Here is a 22193-nt window from a genome sequence, read left to right as displayed (position 1 = left end):
AAGGAGCTGGTCCTCAGCTTGTGGTGTCGGTCATTCTCTTTCTAAATATAGAGAAGGAATGAGCGGTGGCGTTAGCGGGGGGGTATAAAAGCCTGCCGGCAGCAGCCCCTCTGCAGCTGGAGGAGAGTCGCAGCGCCCCTCGCTGGCTCTTTTCCGAGTGCGGCTTGGAGGACGCCATCTGGTGCGGGCCTGCCTGGCTTTGGTAAGGTTAGTTAGAGGCGGAGCTGGGCCTCGGGCCCAAAGGCCCACCCCGTTGCCTGCAGCACCCGCGTCCTCCGGCCCGCTCTCCCCTCGACGCTCCGTGGGCCACGGCCTGTCGCCGCGGGCCGCCCTTCGCCTCTCTGATCTGTGCAGAGGCCAGTGGGGTCGCCGCCTACCCTGCCCTCACCTTCCCCACCTGCGCTGCGTGCCTGGCGGGTGTCCGTCGGCCGATTTGAGATTTCTCCCTGTTCGCGGAAGACAGGGGGCCTGATCCCGGCTTGGAACTACTGGCCTTTTTAACAGGGATTCTGTCCTTCCTGCCCAGTTCTGAATGGGAGGCTCTGCAGCCTGAGGAGGGTGCCGTGCGGGGCTGGTAGGACCAGGTTTGGGGCGGTTGGGGGCTTTTCCTACCTTCGTGGCTCACCTGTGGGTCACGTCCTATCTGCTCCTCCAGCTTGTCTCTGGGGTAAGGCTCTTTCTAAGTTATTAGTCCTTTATCCTTATGTGGTTAGTTCATCAGGACCCGATTCAGAACCGACCCAGACACTCCCGTGTCCTGAGCTTGCTTTCTGCGTATTTATTGCAGGTCTGATTTCCCACGACTGCTGTTGTCCGCTGTCCTCCCGTGGGTGTGACAGGTGAGGAAGCAGGTCGGGTCCCTTGGCTCAGAAGTCTCCAGGGTGCCAGTTCCCCCCACCTCCGATGGCCTGGAGGGTGAGAGCCCTGTAGAGCTTAGGCCAGGACAGGTTAGGCTGGAGCCGAGCGGAGAGGAGGCAGCACCTGGGGACGTGCTCTGAGTAGATGCTGATGTCAGACGCTGCTTCTGTTCTCAAAACAGAACCGAAGGAAGCAAAAGCCGGTTTCCTCCTGTGAGGAGGGAGCCACCTTGAGCCAAAAAGGTCCCCAAATTCCTCAGCTATTTGCCACTGAGCGCATTGTCTTTGAAGAATGGCGTTTATTTTTAAATCTTCCCTCAGCAACACCTGCGTTTTTGCAGAAGAGGAAAGTGAGTCCCGAGAACTGCACCCGCCTCTAGGGTCCTTTCGCCCGTCCGAGCCCCGGCTAATGGGGGAGCTTGGATTTCATACGCTCCGTGCCCTTTGCACAGAGTAGCTGCTCAATAAATATGTGTGCATTTGATTTTCCTGGGGGTCGATGGAGGGCAGCCTTGCTCCCGGGGCTCCGCCTTGAAGGGCTCTCTCGGGGGCAGGGCTGGAGTTCACCTGGGGGGTTCGCCTTCCAGCCGACACCATGAGCAGCGGCACCGAACTGGAAGTGTTCGGCATAGCTGCTCCCTTCCTCCGGAAGTCAGAAAAGGAGAGGATCGAGGCTCAGAACCAGCCTTTTGATGCCAAAACCTACTGCTTTGTGGTCGACTCGAAGGAAGAATATGCCAAGGGGAGAATTAAGAGTACCCAGGATGGGAAGGTCACAGTGGAAACCGAAGACAACAGGGTAAGCCTCATCCACACCCTCTGCAGGCCGGCCAGGCCTCTGTCTGCTCCCCATGGCTGCCCAGTCTGTGCATCCAGTCCATACACGGCCATCTCCAGACGTGGCTCTGGCACCGGAATGCCTCACTGGCATCAATGCCTTAGCATCCCAGGTGTCCTCGGAGGAAGCAGAGTGAATACTGGCCTCAGGTTGCACGGTGGGAGAACCACCTGGTTGTGTCTGGCCAAAACAATCCATGTTTGGGTGCTTTTGTTAATGTTCGTGTCACTCTAGGTCAGAGGGGACCGGCCCTGTGCATCCCAGGGGTGTGGAGTTGGGAGTCCAACAGTAGGAGGACCTCTGTTAGAACACTCTCCTTTGGTAGCCTAGGTTTCCCCCTAATTCTTCTAGCAATAGCCATCTAACTAAGGAAGTAAGGAAAGCGAGTAAAGGATCCTAGTGGACCACAAGCTCGATGTGACATAGCAGCCTTCCCATGTCATGGAGGCAATGAGCAGTGTAGCCCACTACATTCTGGCCTAGGTACTGTGGGCATGCTGGGAGGAATTCTGGACTTCACTACTCTCTGGAATCTAGACCAGAAGAATCTGGAAATGTTCTAAGAAAAGTTAAAAAAAAAAAAAAAAAAAAGGTGGGGTGTTGGGGGGTGTGGTATCCAAAAGAAAAGTGTAAAGGAAATAGCATCATTGGGTTGGATGTGAAGGAAAAAGGCACTGAAATTGTCCTGTGATGCTTGCAAGCACTGAAGCTCCAGAGGGCAGCTCTCAGTACATTTCAGATGATGGAGTTAAGAACGGGCTTATGAAGCCACAGGGAAACACAGAAGGTAGACCTGATGAATGACAATCTAAGACATCTGGACCCTCACAGGGAGGGCTGATGGCCTGGATGGTTTAAGTGAATCTCTACTTAAAGGCAGGTTTCCCACCGCCTTGCCCAGAGGCGGGGTGGGGAAAAGGACCATCTTCAAAGGAGGTCTCAGACGGGAAGGAGGTGAGGGCAGAGCAGGGGAGAGGAAGCTGAGCTCCACGCCCACTATGCCAGAGTCCTCCGGCCCCGCTGGGCACTGGGGCAGGGGGCGCCTCCTCTCGAGGGGAGCACGAAGGCGCCTGCCAGCGCCTGGAACCACCGCTCTGCCTCGTGGTTCCTTCTCCTGGCTTGCAACACTCCAGCCCCAGAAAGAGCGGGGCTGGTTCTCTTCCACAAGCAAGGGCCAGAGCGGGTGAACGGGCAAGATGCGGGGTGGGGCCTTGGCAGCTGCTTTCAGATAGCTCAGAATGCCGGCTAACTCTGGGCACCGGCCTGTGACCCAAGGCCACCAGCCCCCTCTTCGGTGCCTGCGTCAGGAACACCAGCGGACCTGCCGTGTTCCCTGAGTAGACAGCAGAAACCCATGAGCTGCTGGAGCTGGGTTTCAGCCCAGCCGGCATCACGGAGCTGAGAGGTTCCCGCTGGCACCGCGCCTGCATCATCCCCGCGTCCACCCACAGAGACCCTCTTCTCATTTCTGTCATCCTCCCTCACCTCAGGCCCATCGGAGATGGAAAAAAACAAAAGCCCACGTAACAGAAACAAATCCCATTCCATCACCACCACTGCAAGCCGCCCCCAGCCCCGTCTCCCTCCCCGTCAAACGGGTGTTTTCTCCAGCGCCTGCTTCTTGTGATCTGGGCATGGGAGACAGATAGCTGCAGGGGCAAAACGCACAGAGAAGCCCAGGTGTGCACTGTACCCCTTCCCTTTCAGACCCTGGTGGTGAAGCCAGAGGACGTGTACGCGATGAACCCACCCAAGTTCGACCGGATCGAGGACATGGCCATGCTGACGCACCTGAATGAACCGGCCGTGCTGTACAACCTCAAGGACCGCTACACCTCCTGGATGATCTACGTCAGTGCCCACGTTTGCTGGGTTCCCGGGACCTCTGACGGGGTGGGGTGGGGTGGGGCTGAGCTGCTTGTGGGGGGACGGGCTCTAGAAGGACTAGTGCTGACTGAGCTGCTCACCAGAAGAGGGGGAATGAAAAGGAGAAAGGGCGACAGGAGTGGTGCAAGATGAGAATGTGAGAGATGAACGGGGTGGGAGGAGAGCAGCTGGAAGGAGGGGGTGGGCAGGCGAGGTGGGTCCGAGGCTGGGGTCCTCACGCCGGCACCCACCAGCGGCGGGAGGTCGGTTACAACCCTCTTGAGTCTCAGCTGCCTCATCTATAAAGAGAAGTCGTATCTTGCCTCCTTTACAAGTTTCTTGTAAAGAAAAGTGAAATAACAAAAAGAGGGTTTTATGTGTACAGGCACACACCCATGTATACATACATATATATTTTTTACGCTCCCCCAGACCTACTCGGGCCTCTTCTGTGTCACCGTCAACCCTTACAAGTGGCTGCCGGTGTACAACCCCGAGGTGGTGGAGGGCTACCGGGGCAAAAAGCGCCAGGAGGCCCCGCCCCACATCTTCTCCATCTCTGACAACGCCTATCAGTTCATGCTCACCGGTAGGTCTCCAAGGAGGAAGCCTGGAAGCGGGGTGGGGGGAGGGCTCAGGGAAGCTGCCATGCGATCCTGCACCCGCCCCGTCCAGTGTGCAGCCTCCACACAAAGGACAGGAGGGTAGAGGTGCTTAAAAAAGACGAAAGAAGCCACATATTTTAGGGCCTTGCAGGCCCTGGTGAGAAGTTTGGATTTAGTGCAAGCATGGGTTACCTCATACAAAACTGGTATTTCCGTGGGCCCAAAACAAAGACTGACAATTTCATATGGTTCAGCCTAATACAGTGAGAAGCCCGTGGCTGGGTCTAAGCGGGGGCTTAACACCTCTGAGCCTCATTCTCAAAGAGGAGTCTCTTCAAGCTCCCACCTAGGACTAAACAGGATATTAGTGGGAAAGGGAACTGTGCAGTGAACTCTGACTGCTGGAGACATGGCGGAAAACTGGGAAGCTCTTTTTATTTTTATTAAAAATTTTTTCTTGGACTATAGTTGATTTACAGTGTTGTGTTAGTTTCTGGTGTACAGCAAAGTGATTCAGTTATATATATATATTCTTTTCAGATTCTTTTCCACTATGGTTTATTATAGGATACTGAATATAGCTCCCTGTGCTATACAGTAGGACCTTGTTTATTTTATATACAGTCGTTTGCATCTGCTAATCCCAAACTCTTAATTTATCCCTCCCCCACCCCCTTTCCCCTTTGGTAACCATAGGTTTGTTTTTTACCATGTGAGTCTGTTTCTGTTTTGTACATAAGTTCATTTGTATCACATAATCACACATAGGTGACATCATATGGCATTTGTCTTTCTCTGACTTACTTCTTAGTATGATAACCTCTAGGTCCATCCATGGTGCTGCAAATTACATTACTTCTTTTTTATGGCTGAGTAGTATTCCAGTGTGTCTGTGTGTACACACACACACACAAGCACACCTTCTTTACCCATTCCTCTGTCAGTGGACATTTAGGTTGAGGAAGCTCTTTTCATATTGCTATATCAACTCTATTTTATTTTTCCCTTTGGCAGATCGTGAAAACCAGTCTATTCTAATCACGTAAGTATCCAAGGTGTAGAGTGTTTTCATAGCTGTGGCCCTTTGTCCCCAGTGCAGAAGGGGAAGATGCCACTTGCTCTGTCTTGTTAAGGAGAAAGTACCGAGAACGAAGTCTGTGATGCAAAGATGTGGGGCTGGGCGTTGGGGAGAGACGGGCAGGAAGGCCTGTGAGGCCTCAGGAAGCTGGAGCTCCCCATCCGGCCTGCTCAGCCGTGCCGTTCTCCCCCGGGGCCCCTGCCTCTCCGAGTGGTCTCACATTTGTTGGGAGGTGCGTGTCTGCTGTGGCTCGGGTGACATCTTAGGGGGCCAATTTACACTCACGGGACTTGTTTCTCTGTCTCTCTCTCTTTCGACTGCTCTGAATAGCGGAGAATCCGGGGCAGGAAAGACCGTGAACACCAAAAGGGTCATCCAGTACTTTGCAACAATTGCAGCGACTGGAGACCTCGCCAAGAAGAAGGACTCCAAAATGAGGGTATGGAGAGGAGAAGCTCTGCTTCCACTGCCGACCTTTGTCTTAACTTCAGAACGAGGGGGCACGGGGAGGCGACACACCGCCTCCGCAAGGAAGGGAGAGCAGGCCAGGATTTAAAGTCTCGTAGGACATCCAGTTCTCCTAGACGACCCAGCGTGTGGTTGATGTTACAGGACCAGATCCTGTGACTGCCTAGAAAACAAGCCTCTAAGGCTCCACTAAGAAAAGTCAGTTTGGGAGCAGCTCACATACACCAGAATCGCACATACCAATTGGAGAGAACGGTAGTGTCTACTTGCCTTTCAAAACGAATATATTATAACAGTATGAAATGAACACCGATGACCTAGCTACCTGGAGAATCAAGGAGCTGAAGGGTTAAATGAGGAGGTTTAGGTCAAGACACCCAGCTTGAGCCAAATCTAACAGAATGGGAAGCGTGAGGCGTGCTGATGGTTTGGCTGGGCCCCAGGCTAGAAAGCAGGGCAGGGCGGGTCTGGCGAGCCGGGGCTGCAGGAGCAAAGGCAGCAGGCGCCGCGGAGCTCACTGTCGCGTGCGGCTCTTCCTGCCCCGACTCCCTGCTCCAGGGGACTCTGGAAGACCAGATCATCAGCGCCAACCCGCTGCTGGAGGCCTTCGGGAATGCCAAGACCGTGAGGAACGACAACTCGTCCCGCTTTGTGAGTCTGCACCGGCTCAAGCTGGGATCTCCGCTGAGGCCCGCAAGTAGGCGAGGGCCCTGCTTCCAGGAGGCTGCAGTCCTGGGGGTGGACCGCGAAAGAAGGAAACAGATCAACAGGACAGTCTGGGACAAGGATTCCTTGGTAGACAGTGCAGTAAACAGGGCGTGTGGTAGTGTAACTGTGAGCCGGGTCTCCTTTAGACAGGGCTGGCAGGGAAGCCCTCTTGGTCGGGGGGCTGGCCTGTGAACCCCAAGATCCACAGGATGAGGACAGGGGACTGGCGGGGTCAAGGGACCTCAGCGGGCCTGAGGGGCTGCAGCGAGGCAGGCACCATGTGGGGAGGTGGGGAGGGGTGGTAGGGAGGGACCTGGAGCCTCGGAGTCTGTAGGCCAGGAGAAGGGGTTTGGGTTTCATTCAGGAAGCTACTGAGGGATCCTTTAAGAGGGAAGTGATATGGTGTGATTTGCATCTTGAACAGAATCTCTCTTACTTTGTTGACCGTCTTGGGGGTGGGAGGGTGGGGGAGTGGCGTTTGGAGGCAGTGTGGAACAAGGGGATGGAGAAAGGAGACACAGCCAGCCGGAAAGAGGAGAGGGAGAGGAGGACATGCTTCATTTCAAATTACCGGGGAATAAGGTTCCCGTTCACATTCCCCAGGAGATGGGCAGGAACACCTGGAGTCACAGTACACCTGGTCTCCCTTCCTCCACAGGGCAAGTTCATCCGAATCCATTTTGGTACCACAGGCAAGCTGGCCTCTGCAGATATTGAAACGTGTAAGTAGATCCCTGGGATCAGATGATGTCTCGGGACATCAGGGGAGCAGTTTGGAAAACAGTCCTGTGTTTGTGTTTCTAGATCTGCTGGAAAAATCGAGAGTAACCTTCCAGCTGAAGGCTGAGAGGAGCTACCATATCTTCTACCAGATTCTTTCCAACAAGAAGCCCGAGCTCATAGGTGAGGACGTCCCCAGAGGGGTTGGTCTGAGGCATTTCAGCTTTTGGGTGAGTGGACCAAAGAGAGTTGTGTGTATGCACAGGTGACTCGGAAGCCAGCAGAGGAAGCTTGTTTTAGAAATGGGATGCGGCTGTTTTGACAGTGACATGCCAATTTGAAAAACGCAATCCAATGGACAGTAAAAGACTGAGGCACAATTGCCTTCAGCTCTGGTTTATAGAAACTGGCCGAATGACCAAGCATTTAGTGGTCCTCTCGCGCCCCCTTGTGTTCTGGCACAGAAACCAACATTTCACCAAAGGCTGTGAGGCCAACGCAAAATCAGATGAACCACCAGCTGGTGGATATCCACCCGGCCCTTTGTCCCGCACCTAACAGGGGCCTCGTGCCCTTTGCTCCCTGGCTGTGTTTGCTCAGCCTTCGGGGCCCAAGCCTGGAAACAGGCTGCAGCTTTCCAACAGGTTTTGGAAAAGACTGTGATGCTACCAAATGCTCTGTGCTTCCCTCCCCGTGGCTCTGTCCTGGGCCACACTCGGCCAGTTGTCCCGATTAACCTTTCCCAACCGACATGGATCTGCACCCTTTGCATGCAAAGCAAGAGAATTTAACTATTCTCTCTGTGGTTCTTATCCTACATGGCCTGGGCGGGCTGCAGAGTCTTCCCTGGACTTTATATTTCAGCCACAGCCTGAGTATCGAGAGACTGTTTAAGAGATTTCTAACTCTACCCTCAACCTGGGCCCCAGCAGCAAAAGTCTCAGCTGAGGACACAGAAGCTGAAAGCCCCTAATGGATGTTTTCTTTGCATCCATGTGACCTCCTCTAAATGGTCATCGTTGCAGAGCTGCTGCTTATTACAACCAACCCTTATGACTACCCGTTCATCAGCCAGGGTGAGATCCTGGTGGGCAGCATTGACGATGCGGAGGAGCTGCTGGCTACGGATGTAAGCGGACGGGGGGAGGGGTGGGCGCGGGGCTGCTCCTCCATCGCTGGGGTCAACCGGCTGACATGCTGTCCTCCGATGCCAGAGCGCCATTGACATCCTGGGCTTCACCCCAGAGGAGAAATGTGGACTCTACAAGCTGACAGGCGCCGTGATGCACTACGGGAACATGAAGTTCAAGCAGAAGCAGCGGGAGGAGCAGGCAGAGCCAGATGGCACTGAAGGTACCGCGTCACCGCGCGAGGGCCAGGGGGCGTCCAGCTGAGGTCGCTCGGGGCCTTTTTTTTTTTTTTTTTTTTTTGCGGTACGCGGGCCTCTCACTGCTGTGGCCTCTCCCGTTGCGGAGCACAGGCTCCAGACGCGCGGGCTCAGTGGCCATGGCTCACGGGCCCAGCTGCTCCGCGGCATTTGGGATCCTCCCGGACCGGGGCACAAACCCATGTCCCCTGCATCGGCAGGCGGACTCCCAACCACTGCGCCACCAGGGAAGCCCCTCGGGGCCTCTTTTGAAAGCGCTTACTCATTCTTCTGCCTAGAGAGGCGAACCTCTTCGGGGCTCAGATGCCTACAGGCACGGTTACTGCCCCGTCTGCTGAATCACTAGAATGGTCCTGCTTCAGAAACAGTAAGGAGTGACCAGGGTTTTCTGGAACCCAGTGCCGCCTTTTCATAAAATCTATCATATTCTCTGAGTGACTCAGCTCCCACTGGCCATAGGTAAGCAGTTGAGAGACACGGAATGTAAACACATGAAGATGGGCTGAGCCGAGCGTGGAAACATCCGGATGACTTTCAGAGTGGTTCTTCCGCTTTGCCAAGCATCAGGGGTTTCCCTTGTAATCAGCCTTCTTTTCCTGCCAGTGGCTGACAAGACAGCCTATCTGATGGGCCTGAACTCTTCGGACCTCCTGAAAGCTTTGTGCTTCCCCAGAGTGAAAGTTGGGAATGAGTATGTTACCAAGGGCCAGACTGTGGACCAGGTAAGTGGCTGCTGCAGGCTGGGAAAGGACGCAGCACCCGACAGCCGCTGCCTCCAGACTCACCGGCTGGCCCCTCCGCACAGGTGCACCATGCCGTGAACGCCCTCTCCAAATCCGTCTACGAGAAGCTGTTCCTGTGGATGGTCACCCGCATCAACCAGCAGCTGGACACCAAACTGCCAAGACAGCACTTCATTGGCGTCCTGGACATCGCGGGCTTTGAGATCTTTGAGGTTTGTGTTATACTCGTTTGGCTTTGTGTTGGGGGCTGGGTTTCATGATCCTATAGGCAAGATGTCAAGGTAGCCCACACGTCATCCAGCATCACATCTTGGAGGAGAACGAGATGGAGGGTGGATCAGGTAGAAGGGAACGTGGAAGGGTTTGTATTATTTTAAGAGGGAGGAAGGCTTGTGCCAAGTGGAATTTTAAAGACATCCTCAGATGGATAAAAGAAAAAAAATCAAATGCAATTACTGACAATAGGGAGAGCCAGAAACAGAGAAGAAGCTGACAATAAGCCAACCATGCGATATTTTACATAAATATCCCACTGGCTCTGGGTTAGAAGCATATAGCCATTCATCAAAGCATATATTTGATGTCTGCCAGGTATAAGACTTGCAGGTGAAAAAAAGATGAGCTTGTAGTTTGTAGAGGACAACGAGAAGTGTGTAAGGCACACAGAAGACCAACTACAGATAAGGCAGACCGTGGCCAGCGCCCAGGAGAGGCCCAGACCGTGGACTCAGGAGAAGCATCCTCCAGCTGGAAATCAGAGAAGACTCCAAGGACATGTGATCTCTGCTGAGCCCAAGAATGTGCCCAGACCTGAAAGCATAAATGAGCTGGCGAGAGCCCGAGACCATGAGGAGGAAGGCTGATGGGTCTTTGGCTTTGAAAGAAGTCTAACTTTTCATGTGAACGTTATGTTTTGGTGTTAGTACAACAGCCTGGAGCAGCTGTGCATCAACTTCACCAACGAGAAGCTGCAGCAGTTCTTCAACCACCACATGTTCGTGCTGGAGCAGGAGGAGTACAAGAAGGAGGGCATCGAGTGGGAGTTCATCGACTTCGGGATGGACCTGGCCGCCTGCATTGAGCTCATCGAGAAGGTACCTGCTGTGTGCACTCAGCAGCCACCCCTCGCCGACCTGCTGCTTGACACTGCAGCTCATACCCGCCCCGTATGCACTCTGCCTTGGTCCAGCCAATGGGCATCTTCTCCATCCTGGAAGAGGAGTGCATGTTCCCCAAGGCCACAGACACCTCCTTCAAGAATAAGCTGTATGACCAGCACCTGGGCAAGTCCAGCAACTTCCAGAAGCCCAAGGTGGTCAAGGGCAGGGCCGAGGCCCACTTCTCGCTGATCCACTACGCGGGCACCGTGGACTACAGCGTCTCGGGCTGGCTGGAGAAGAACAAGGACCCCCTGAACGAGACGGTGGTCGGCCTGTACCAGAAGTCCTCCAACAGGCTCCTGGCACACCTCTACGCCACCTTCGCCACGGCAGACGGTAACAGACTCCGCGGGGTGCCTCGGACCCGCACTTTTTCACTCCACTCAGCCCACGGGACTGGAACAGCTCTGCAGGTCTGCTGACAGCACATGCGTCTTTTCTTTCTTTCAGCTGACAGCGGAAAGAAGAAAGTTGCCAAGAAAAAGGGCTCTTCCTTCCAAACCGTCTCTGCCCTTTTCAGGGTAAGAAAGATACAAATTCATTTGCTTGTAATTGGTTTAAGTCATCTCAAAATGAGCAACACAGAGATGCTAAACTTGATTCACTCAAGAACAGTGACGTGGTCTTAACCTGGCTACTGTCACTAGGGAGGGTGAGTGGCAGTGTGGTGATATACAGATGAGGTCTGATAAATGCAGGACCAGAACTGAACCACCACTCTAAACGGCATCAGCCGCGGGTGCTGGCTGGCCTGCCAGGCGAGTCCTCAGTACAAACTTTCCGACCTGCCTGAAGGACACAGGCAGTGCGTGTCAGGTGCCCAGTGGAGCTGGATACTTCTCTTGAGTTGATTTCAGAGGGCATTTTGTACTTGGTTAGTCTCTGGTGGTTCACTGTGAAGCAAAAGTCTGTTATATCAGTTATTTGCCTACACTTCTAGCCAAAGGATTATTAAAAGAAAGAGTTAAATAATATCTTTATTCCTTAGAATTTATGATAAATTTAAAATACATATCTTACTTTTTTGTTACAATATATCTCTGTGTCTGTAAAAGCCTACAGTAGGCTCACTATCAAATTTAATCTTTTTCTTTTAGGAAAACCTGAACAAGCTGATGTCAAATTTAAGAACAACCCACCCTCACTTTGTGCGCTGTATAATTCCCAACGAAACCAAAACCCCAGGTAAGACACCTGCTGGCTCTGAAGGTGGCACTCAGGTTTTAGGAGGTTCTGTGTGAAGCTGACGTTTGTTGCTTCTCTTCTCAGGGGCCATGGAGCACAGCCTGGTCCTGCACCAGCTGCGCTGTAACGGTGTCCTGGAGGGCATCCGCATCTGCAGGAAGGGCTTCCCAAACAGGATTCTCTATGGGGATTTTAAACAAAGGTGTGTGATAAAAATGTTCTATTTGCTTCTTGAGAAGATGTGTAAATGCTGGAACTTGAGAGGGAGAAATACTGGTATGAAAAGACCCATTTCAACAGAACAGCTATGGACTCCATGTAGAATGATTAACCTACCACTCAGCCAAGGTATACAGTCTTCTCCCACATTCTCTCAGGAGCTTATCTGATATACAACACGTCAGAAAAACACCTGGCCTAAGAGTCAGTAGGCCTAGATTCTAGGCCACTATCTGGCCTGTGACCAAGAGCGAGCTTCCTTCCCTCTCTGGACCTTGGCCTTCTTGCCTCTTGGAAGAGAGGCCTGAACTGGTTTCCAAAGTTCATGTCTTTGCTAACAGTCTACGATGTTTCTGTGTCCACAACGGCAGATACCGAGTGCTGAATGCCAGCGCCATCCCTGAGGGGCAGTTCATCGACAGCAAGAAGGCGTGTGAAAAGCTGCTGGCATCCATCGACATTGACCACACTCAGTACAAGTTTGGACACACCAAGGTGCTGCGTCAGCTCTGACAGATGCTGGCGTGTGGTCCCCGTGAGACTTCTCCAGAAAACTGACTTAAGTCATCCTTCTCCCCTCAAGGTATTCTTCAAGGCTGGCTTGCTGGGAACCCTGGAGGAAATGCGAGATGACCGCCTGGCCAAGCTCATCACCCGGACGCAAGCCGTGTGCAGAGGGTTCCTCATGCGCGTGGAATTCCAGAAGATGGTGCAGAGAAGGTCGCGCGGGGTCTGTGCTCAGACCTGAGCTCTTCGGGAGAAGTGGGGAGTCTCTCTTAGAAAAAAAACTGATGTTTTGTTTTTAGGGAGTCCATCTTCTGCATCCAGTACAACATCCGAGCCTTCATGAATGTCAAGCACTGGCCCTGGATGAAACTCTTCTTCAAGATCAAGCCCCTGCTGAAGAGTGCGGAGACAGAGAAGGAGATGGCCACCATGAAGGAAGAGTTCCAGAAAACTAAAGATGAACTCGCCAAGTCAGAGGCAAAAAGGAAGGAACTGGAGGAAAAATTGGTGACTCTAGTACAAGAGAAGAATGACCTGCAGCTCCAAGTACAAGCTGTAGGTGTTTAGGAATTTTTAAAAAACTTTCCTTCTAGATTTGATTATTTAAGGAAACGATTTTTGGTGGGAGTTTTGCTTTTTAGCTGCGATGCTTCATAAAGGTCTTCATATATAACAAAATACTGGAATGTCACAAATCTTATCTTTTAACCATTAAAGGAAATCATGATTCTTTTTTCTTCTTTTAAGGAAAGTGAAAACTTGTTGGATGCAGAGGAAAGATGTGATCAACTGATCAAAGCCAAGTTCCAGCTGGAGGCAAAGATCAAGGAGGTGACTGAGAGAGCTGAGGATGAGGAAGAGCTCAATGCTGAGCTGACGGCCAAGAAGAGAAAACTGGAGGATGAATGTTCGGAACTGAAGAAAGACATAGATGACCTTGAGCTGACACTGGCCAAGGTTGAGAAGGAGAAACATGCCACAGAGAACAAGGTAGTATACCCTTTGTGGCCCTTCCAGCTTGATGTGGTCAATGCAAACCCGACTTGGTCTCTTCTTATAATTGCCTGTGGCTTCTTCTTAGGTTAAGAACCTTACTGAGGAACTTGCTGGTTTGGATGAAACCATTGCAAAGTTAACCAGGGAGAAGAAAGCCCTCCAAGAGGCCCACCAGCAGACCCTGGATGACCTCCAAGCTGAAGAAGACAAAGTCAATTCTTTGAGCAAAATCAAGAGTAAACTGGAACAGCAGGTGGATGATGTGAGTAAAGGATGCTATTTGGGAGGCCTGGGCCTCAGGGTGGGAAGAGCCCCCAAGAATCCTCTGGTGCAAAGCATTTGTTCTCAAAAGGAAATGGTGCCTTTTGCAGCTGGAAAGCTCCCTAGAACAAGAAAAGAAGCTTCGTGTAGACCTGGAAAGGAACAAAAGGAAGCTTGAGGGAGACTTGAAGCTTGCCCACGAGTCCATATTGGATCTGGAGAATGACAAGCAACAGCTGGATGAAAGGCTCAAGAAGTGCGCCCCGAAACCACCATTCAGATTTCCAATTCCCGGGTATTTGGTCTTCACACGTTCTGCATTTCCCTTCACAGGAAGGATTTCGAGTACAGTCAACTGCAAAGCAAAGTGGAAGATGAGCAGACTCTGGGCCTGCAGTTTCAGAAGAAAATCAAAGAGCTACAGGTAGGAGGCGTTTGGGACTCTTCTTTCACACGTGGTCACGTACAGTGGGTGGGGGGTGTCTATTGCACGTCATTAGAGCAAAGCGGGCAGGACCGTGGGTCTCCTTTCTGCTAGGCTGAAGCAGTAGTGATGAACAGTTTTTCCGTAATTATCGACAAAGCACATAATTGAAGTATTTCAAGTCCACGTGCAGTTGGAATGGACTATATCCTGGGTGGCCGCTGCAGGGGTAATGCCTGTGTTGAGGCAGGAAAAACTCACGTCAGAGGAAATTCGCAGCATTGGTATCGTTCCGGGATCAGTCTGAGAGCTGGTTTGTCTAATGGGAGGGGAAACTAGCCTGGTGTTGACGCTGGACGTCAGGAGTGTCGTGGGGCGGCCTGCCCTCACAGGCCCGCACCGAGGAGCTGGAGGAGGAGATCGAGGCGGAGCGGGCCTCCCGCGCCAAAGCAGAGAAGCAGCGCTCGGACCTCTCCCGGGAGCTGGAGGAGATCAGCGAGCGGCTGGAGGAGGCGGGCGGCGTCACATCCACCCAGATAGAGCTCAACAAGAAGCGGGAGGCCGAGTTCCTGAGGCTGCGCCGGGACCTGGAGGAGGCCACCCTGCAGCACGAGGCCACGGCGGCCGCGCTGAGGAAGAAGCACGCGGACGGTGTGGCCGAGCTGGGGGAGCAGATTGACAACCTGCAGAGGGTCAAGCAGAAGCTGGAGAAGGAGAAGAGCGAGCTCAAGCTGGAGCTCGACGACCTCGGCAGCAACGTGGAGAGCGTGTCCAAGTCCAAGGTGCGGGGTGGGGGGCGCCTCATCCTCAGGTGAGGGGGACCCTGCGTCCTTCCCACCTGAGCACTGCCTCAGCTTCCTCCCCCTTCTCAACCCTGCAGGCGAATCTGGAAAAAATCTGCCGCACTCTGGAGGATCAGTTAAGCGAGGCCAGGGGCAAGAACGAGGAAAGTCAGAGGAGCCTGAGCGAACTGACCGCACAGAAGTCACGTCTGCAGACGGAGGCCGGTGAGTGACGGGAAGTGGCGGGGGCGGTGCCTCCTGGACACCCACCGAGGGCAACTGGTCAGAACGAAAGGCAGGGTTGGTTTGGGGGAGGATTTCTAGGGAAGCAGATTTTCAGGAGAGAGGCAATCAGAATAACCCACGAAAGCGCCATTTAGAATGTCCCAAAGGACGAGAGCACTGAAAGTTCAGTGAGCAGGAGAGAGACATGGACTGGAGTCGAGGAGGACTCAAAACACCACCTGCTTCGAGCGCTTTCAAAATTAATGTAGCCCTGCCTTAAAAAAAAACCTGGAGGGCGGAAGTGGGGCCAGGAACCAAGTCCCATGGCGTTTCTACTCCTCGCTGCACAGTAATGCAGATTTGTTGTCTGCAATGGAGCGTTTTAAACAGTACAGAAAGAAACACGGCCAATTTGTATAGGCTCTAGGTGTGTGATAAAAATACAGGGGAACATTACCCGGGACTTTCACCTAGAAAACGTGGCTCCCCCAGCGCTGGTCCTCCAGCCCATCGTCACAGGTGAACCAGTCCTTTGTAGCAGCTCGACCAAGACAGTGACAAAAAGAAGTTCAGGGGCCACTTCTACCATGATCTTGGGAGTTCACCCCTGGAGTCCGAAGGCCTCTCCCCCACCTTCTTTTTCTCTTGCCTCTACATAAGCATACAAACCAGAACCACCATAGCCACCCAATAATCCAGCTTTAAACTACTGAAGTTAGAAGTCCTAAGGAACGCAGCTAAGAGCTGCAGTATTTCCCCCAGTGACAAATCAGCAAACAGCTGGAAGCACCAGCCACTGAAAGGTCTGATGGGAGTGTTTAGGTGGTGAGGTTTTGGTTTACAATTATTCTTAAGTTTTATTGACAGAAGTTACTCCACGCTCCTGGAAGTTTTCAACAGTATCTTACCAGGGTGTGCTTTCAGTTTCCTCTTCATGGACACATCCCTTCGCCCCCAAGAAAGGACCACACCTTGTAATTTACTTTCTCCCCAGATCTCAGCACAGTGCCTTACATACAGTAGGAACCTGGTGAGTGAGTGAAAACATTTTCCTTCTGGACACAGGTGAGCTGAGTCGTCAACTGGAAGAAAAGGAGAGCATAGTATCACAACTTTCCAGAAGCAAGCAAGCGTTTACCCAGCAAGTAGAAGAGCTCAAGAGGCAGTTAGAGGAAGAGAGCAAGGTGCGTCACCAGCCTGCAGAAACAAAAGGCAGCCTTACTCATAGGTGATGACAGCGGGAGCACGCTTGGATTGCATCATGCACACAGCACTAAAATAGTCATCCGCTGGGGCCTCTCCTCTGTCCTGACTTTTGCAGGCCAAGAATGCCCTGGCCCACGCCCTGCAGTCCTCCCGCCACGACTGTGACCTGCTGCGGGAACAGTATGAGGAGGAGCAGGAAGCCAAGGCCGAGATGCAGAGGGCGCTGTCCAAGGCCAACAGCGAGGTGGCCCAGTGGAGGACCAAATACGAGACGGACGCCATCCAGCGCACGGAGGAGCTGGAGGAGGCCAAGTACACAACTCTATTTGTCTTCAGAAGAAATAGAGCTCCTAGATGATCAAGTGACAGAAGGCATCGACTTTAGAACTACCTGGGAGGGAATTTGTTATGATGTTTCCCCATCTTCTATGTCTTTTAAGGCAGTTCTGTGCCAGTAGAGGGACCTGGTGTTAGCACATTTCATTGAGAGAAACGACTTTGACCTTGGCTAGAGAAAAGGCAGGCTATTGATCACTGATTTTTAGCAGACAGGAAGTTCTCCTGGGCTTATGAAAGGAAATCGGCATTTGAATCACATAAATTAGTGATTCCAACTTGATGAATAGTGATGTTCAGGAGGATTGAAACTTAAGGCATCCGCTTCTCTTTCACATTCTTCAAGGAAAAAGCTCGCTCAGCGCCTTCAGGATTCCGAGGAGCAGGTTGAGGCGGTGAACGCTAAGTGCGCTTCCCTGGAGAAGACCAGGCAGAGGCTGCAAGCAGAGGTGGAGGACCTGATGGGCGATGTGGACAGAGCCAACTCCCTGGCTGCCGCTCTGGACAAGAAGCAGAGGAACTTTGACAAGGTGCGGGGTGAGCTCCCTGCCAGCTGAGCGCCGTGACACAGGGGTACCTGGTGGTACCTGACTACCAGTAGCAGTGTGATCTCGGGCGAGCCCCTGAAACAGAATGGGAGTGGGATGCGGGGGCAGGTCCCTTTCAAACACTGTCAGTGGAAACAAGCCACCGCCTCCAATGTTGTCCAGTCCCGAGCGTTTTTGTACCCCCACACGGCTGGTCTGTCTGGGGGGCTGATGTGGGAATCCAACTCGGGTCCTGCTGCGAGGCTTTGTGGCAGCTTCCCCTGCAGTGTGACAGGTAAGGTTGATTTGAAACAAAGTTTTAATGAAATATTTAGAAGTGCAGGGCCATTTTCATATTGGGAAAAGGGCAGTTCGGCCCAGCTAATTCCTTCTCAAAGGATCCACTTGCTTTTCATAGAGGGCAGTTGTTACTGACCAGTGACTGATCTTGAGTCAATTTATGCAACGAAATCTTGGTTAGCCAACAGTCAGGAACAAGGGGCTAGGCAAGCGACATGGCAGAGACGGCCCCAGCCCCCAGAGTGCTCACCCTCACAGGCGTACTTAGATAGAAGCTAGAGGAGAGGCGCTCGTCAACAGAGGTGCCGTCTTCCTCCCTGGTGCTGCAGGTGCTCGCCGAATGGAAAACCAAGTGTGAGGAGAGCCAGGCAGAGCTGGAGGCATCTCTGAAGGAATCCCGCTCCCTGAGTACTGAGCTCTTCAAACTGAAAAATGCCTATGAAGAAGCCTTAGATCAACTTGAAACTGTGAAACGGGAAAATAAGAATTTAGAGCGTAAGCAATTTGTCTGAAATCCTGCTTCATGCTATTGCCAGAGCGTGGGGCTGGAGGGCCGTGACTGCAGGACCCAAACCCCTACACGAGAGTCCGTTACTGCACACACAGGAAGCGTTCAGATCCGAGGGGTTGTTTCTGAGTCTCTCTATATACAGTATCTTATCTCTAGGAAACAGCATCCTTAGAACTATGATAAACTAGTTAAAAGCATTCAGTTGGTGCTTACTCTGCCTGGAAAACTGCACAGAGAACGTTCCAAGGCAACCAAACCTCTTTCTTTGCAGAGGAGATAGCAGATCTCACAGAACAAATTGCTGAAAATGGTAAAACCATCCATGAACTGGAGAAATCAAGAAAGCAGATCGAGCTGGAAAAGGCTGATATCCAGCTGGCTCTTGAGGAAGCAGAGGTGAGCAGAACGCCGGCAAGGCATTGGCCTGGAACAGATGCTATGATGGTGGGGCTCCAGCCTGGGAGGCCAGCTGGCCCTGATCTGGGTCTGTAAAGTCACAGTCCTAATGCCGGCTCCTTTCCTATCAAATTGCATGGACTAATACCTGTGAATACCTGTGAATTATCTTGAACTTACTGGAGAAAATCATTACGTTAAAATAGGTCTAAAAATGAGATTTTACAAAAATCTTAGATGAATTTAAAATATCTATAAAGGGCCTTAAGCACCTAAGAAATGTGATGATTTAAATGTTATTGTTTGATAGTATAATAAAAACAAAGTGCAATGAAACATTTTATTTCTGCACTGAAGGTAAGTTAGGGATTTTTTTTTTAAAGATAGTTTTGAATATTGCAGAGTTAGAATTATGAACACTCTATTGGAATTTTTTTGCCCCAAAGAGTAGTGTAGCAGGCTCTCTCCCATCACTGGTACTATTTCTGTCTTGTTCTTGTTCTTCAAAGGCCGCTCTTGAGCATGAAGAGGCCAAGATCCTCCGAATCCAGCTGGAACTCTCCCAAGTGAAATCAGAAATCGATAGAAAGGTGGCCGAGAAAGACGAAGAGATCGAGCAGCTGAAGAGGAACTACCAGAGAGCAGTAGAGACGATGCAGAGCGCCCTGGACGCCGAGGTGCGGAGCCGGAACGAGGCCATCAGGATCAAGAAGAAGATGGAGGGGGACCTGAACGAAATTGAGATCCAGCTGAGCCACGCCAACCGCCAGGCCGCAGAGACCCTCAAACACCTGCGGAGCGTCCAGGGGCAGCTGAAGGTTTGCGAGCTCCCCGGTGGGAAGCCTCTCCCATCCTCAGACACGCACAGCCATTGGCTGGGCTCACGGTCCTCAGGCCTCAACTTCAGCCGGACGTTTCTGTTACTGTCTGGCCAGGATACCCAGCTCCACCTGGATGATGCTCTCCGGGGCCAAGAGGACCTGAAGGAGCAGCTGGCGATCGTGGAGCGCAGAGCCAACCTGCTGCAGGCCGAGATCGAGGAGCTGCGGGCCACCCTGGAGCAGACGGAGAGGAGCAGGAAGACGGCGGAGCAGGAGCTCCTGGACACCAGCGAGCGCGTCCAGCTCCTGCACACCCAGGTGGGAGAGGGGAGGCGGGGCGGGGCCCCTGCGCTTGGGGAACGCCTGGCTAACTCCACTCCTCCTGCCCCAGAACACCAGTCTCATCCACACCAAGAAGAAGCTGGAGACAGACCTCCTGCAGCTCCAAAGCGAGGTGGAGGATGCCAGCAGGGACGCGAGGGGCGCTGAAGAGAAAGCAAAGAAGGCCATCACGGACGTGAGGCTCCTCCCTGCCCTGCATGGCTGCCAGGATTGCGTTTCATCTAAGCCCCCTTCCTCTCCAACCCATTAGACAAGGTGGGGCCTTCCCAGGGCACATGTGGTGTGAGTTCTGCTCCAGAAGCGCTCCCCACCTCCCCGGGAACTCAGTGCGTCTCCTCCCACACGTTTAAATGGTGGACGTGAGAAATAAGGAAGCGTGGATAAAAAAGACCGGAAGGGATTATCTTCCTTTCTTATGCCCTTGGGGAGGTATGCTCTTCTTTCCTTCAGCGTATGACTGATTCCAGATATAAAAAGGAGGCCCTCAGATGTCAGGATCCCACCAAGCGTTACCTCCCAGGAAGCTGGCTTCCCTCCCACCGGCACCCAGTCTTCCTGCTTCAGAGGCCTTGGTTCTGGGCTCGTGGCCCCCACAGCGCCCCCTGCTGCTCGATGGAGGGCACAACCTTGTGACGATTCCTCCCTGTTTGCTCAGGCACCCCCAGCTCCCTAGAGGCCTTCCCTTAGCCTCATTACCCCACGCCCGTGATGCTAGGTTATGAACTCAGAATTCTCTAAGTCACGGGTTGGTGATAATGGTGATAAGGAAAGAAGGAATCTCTTTGGAGCTGGGGAGGTCCCAAGGAGGCCAGTTTAAGAAAGGGAAGAAACTATTTCCCATCCAGCCCCTGAAGGTTTCACTTCTTAGCTTATGCTACATGCCTGGTGCAGCTCTTCTCAGATTCCATGGTGGACGGTGGGCTCAGTCATCCCGTTACCTGTTGTCCTTTGTCATCAGCATGGCCCTGGTCCTCCGGGTACCCAGATTTCGACAGCTCCAAGCACTTGACCTTGGTCTGCATCTGAGTGGGATGATGTGCTTTTCAGGCGGCCATGATGGCGGAGGAGCTGAAGAAGGAGCAGGACACCAGCGCGCACCTGGAGCGGATGAAGAAGAACCTGGAGCAGACGGTGAAGGACCTGCAGCACCGCCTGGACGAGGCTGAGCAGCTGGCCCTGAAGGGTGGGAAGAAGCAGATCCAGAAGCTGGAGGCGCGGGTACTTGCGGGGCAGACGCCGGCCTATGCAGAGCTTTCCGGCCTCTCCCGTTCGTGCTCCAGCCCCAGACTAATTTACACACGTTCCCCCAGATCCGAGAGCTGGAGTTTGAGCTTGAAGGGGAGCAGAAGAAGAACACTGAGTCTGTCAAGGGCCTGAGGAAGTATGAGCGGCGGGTCAAGGAGTTAACTTACCAGGCAAGTGGAAAGAAACCCCCCGGTCATTTCCTCCGTGAAGTGCAAACACCCCCCCCACCCACCGGGGTCCTCTCTCCAGAGAACAGGGAGAAATCCTTTAGCCCCAGAGAACGGGGACCTCTTGCATCCCTGCCGGCCCCTGGCTAAGTACTGTCCTATGTTCTCTCTTTCAGTGCGAAGAGGACAGGAAGAACGTGGTGAGATTACAGGATCTGGTGGACAAACTTCAAGTGAAGGTCAAGTCCTACAAGAGGCAGGCCGAGGAGGCTGTAAGTCAGCGGGACCCCAGCGCGGCGCCTGGCCTGTTTCTCCCTGTGAGCCCCCAAGAAGCGCTCGCTGATCGTACACGGCCCCCCTCCGCCCCGGCTCTTTGCTTTTAGGATGAACAGGCCAACGCTCATCTCACCAAGTTCCGGAAGGCTCAGCATGAGCTGGAGGAGGCTGAAGAACGGGCCGATATCGCCGAATCTCAAGTCAATAAGCTGCGCGCGAAGACCAGAGACTTCACCTCCAGCCGGGTAGGTGGTCCCGCGGCACTGGGTGGGGAGGGCGATGCGGCGGGAGGTGTGGCTCCCGGGGAGGAACCCGCCGTGATGGACGGGACCCTGGAGAACCTTCGACTTTAGAACTGGTTAGTCTCCGGCTCAGGAAGGGAAAGGATTTGCTTAAAGCTACGTAGCTGCGTAGAGCCCGGCTAAACCCAGGTCTATGAGTCCCAGTAGAACACCGTCCTGAAAAGCGGCGAGCGGTTCCTGCGTGGGCTCGGGCGCCCTCTGCCGGCCGGCCGCCGTCTCTGCGCCCACTGTAGGTGTAGGTTCCTAGATCCCTGGGCTGTTCTGAGGACCAGGCTCTCAGGCTGTGGGGTGACTGCCGCCGCGGCTGCACTGGTGTATCCGCCTGCGATCCAAGGAATATCCCGTGTCCCGCTGAGACAGACAAGCAAGCAACCCCAGATGCTTGCTGGGAGGGGGCGTGGCCGGAAATGCGGCTCTGCCATCTGACAGAACTCAAAATGCCCACTTTCTCCCCAGATGGTGGTCCATGAGAGTGAAGAGTGAGTGATCCTATGCTGGAACAGGACAGAAAATATGCGAAATATGTATTTTCATGGTTCCTGACCCTTATACTTAATTTCCATGTGATTGCTTTACACATGCAATAAATTTTGCTTTGTTTTCAATTTTGGGCTGTGTCGTTGTATTTGTTTTCTCTTGCCGGTGTGGAAATGGTTCATTGGTGGTATTTATGCCCAATGTTGAAATCTCGGTATGCAGATGGCTTGATAAAGTCATTTGGCCTATTTTCAGGTG

General features: G+C 52.9%; 1 protein-coding gene across 1 annotated transcript; it reads left to right on the top strand.

The window, feature by feature from the left end:
• Positions 1–1437: 1437 nt before the first annotated feature.
• LOC308607213 (myosin-3) lies at positions 1438–21941 on the top strand (the record flags this gene model as incomplete). Its single annotated transcript, XM_081218926.1, has 39 exons — positions 1438–1656; positions 3403–3546; positions 3994–4150; positions 5181–5208; positions 5575–5683; positions 6271–6363; positions 7079–7142; positions 7225–7323; positions 8166–8269; positions 8355–8493; positions 9131–9249; positions 9333–9482; positions 10194–10364; positions 10460–10766; positions 10881–10951; positions 11528–11615; positions 11700–11817; positions 12206–12329; positions 12418–12554; positions 12641–12896; positions 13089–13331; positions 13423–13599; positions 13709–13854; positions 13932–14022; positions 14415–14804; positions 14903–15029; positions 16095–16213; positions 16351–16547; positions 16918–17101; positions 17728–17893; positions 18181–18305; positions 18815–19123; positions 19241–19444; positions 19518–19643; positions 20516–20686; positions 20779–20883; positions 21057–21152; positions 21264–21401; positions 21915–21941. The coding sequence occupies exons 1-39, from the start codon at positions 1453–1455 to the stop codon at positions 21939–21941; spliced, it is 5823 nt and encodes a 1940-aa protein (XP_081075052.1). The 5' UTR covers positions 1438–1452.
• Between the last annotated feature and the right edge of the window lie 252 nt (positions 21942–22193).

Source organism: Mesoplodon bidens (assembly GCF_964165515.1).
Source record: "Mesoplodon bidens genome assembly, chromosome: 19".
NCBI lineage: Eukaryota > Metazoa > Chordata > Mammalia > Artiodactyla > Ziphiidae > Mesoplodon > Mesoplodon bidens.
Note: the sequence above shows the minus strand (reverse complement) of the source record. Positions and strands in the feature narration are given on the sequence as shown.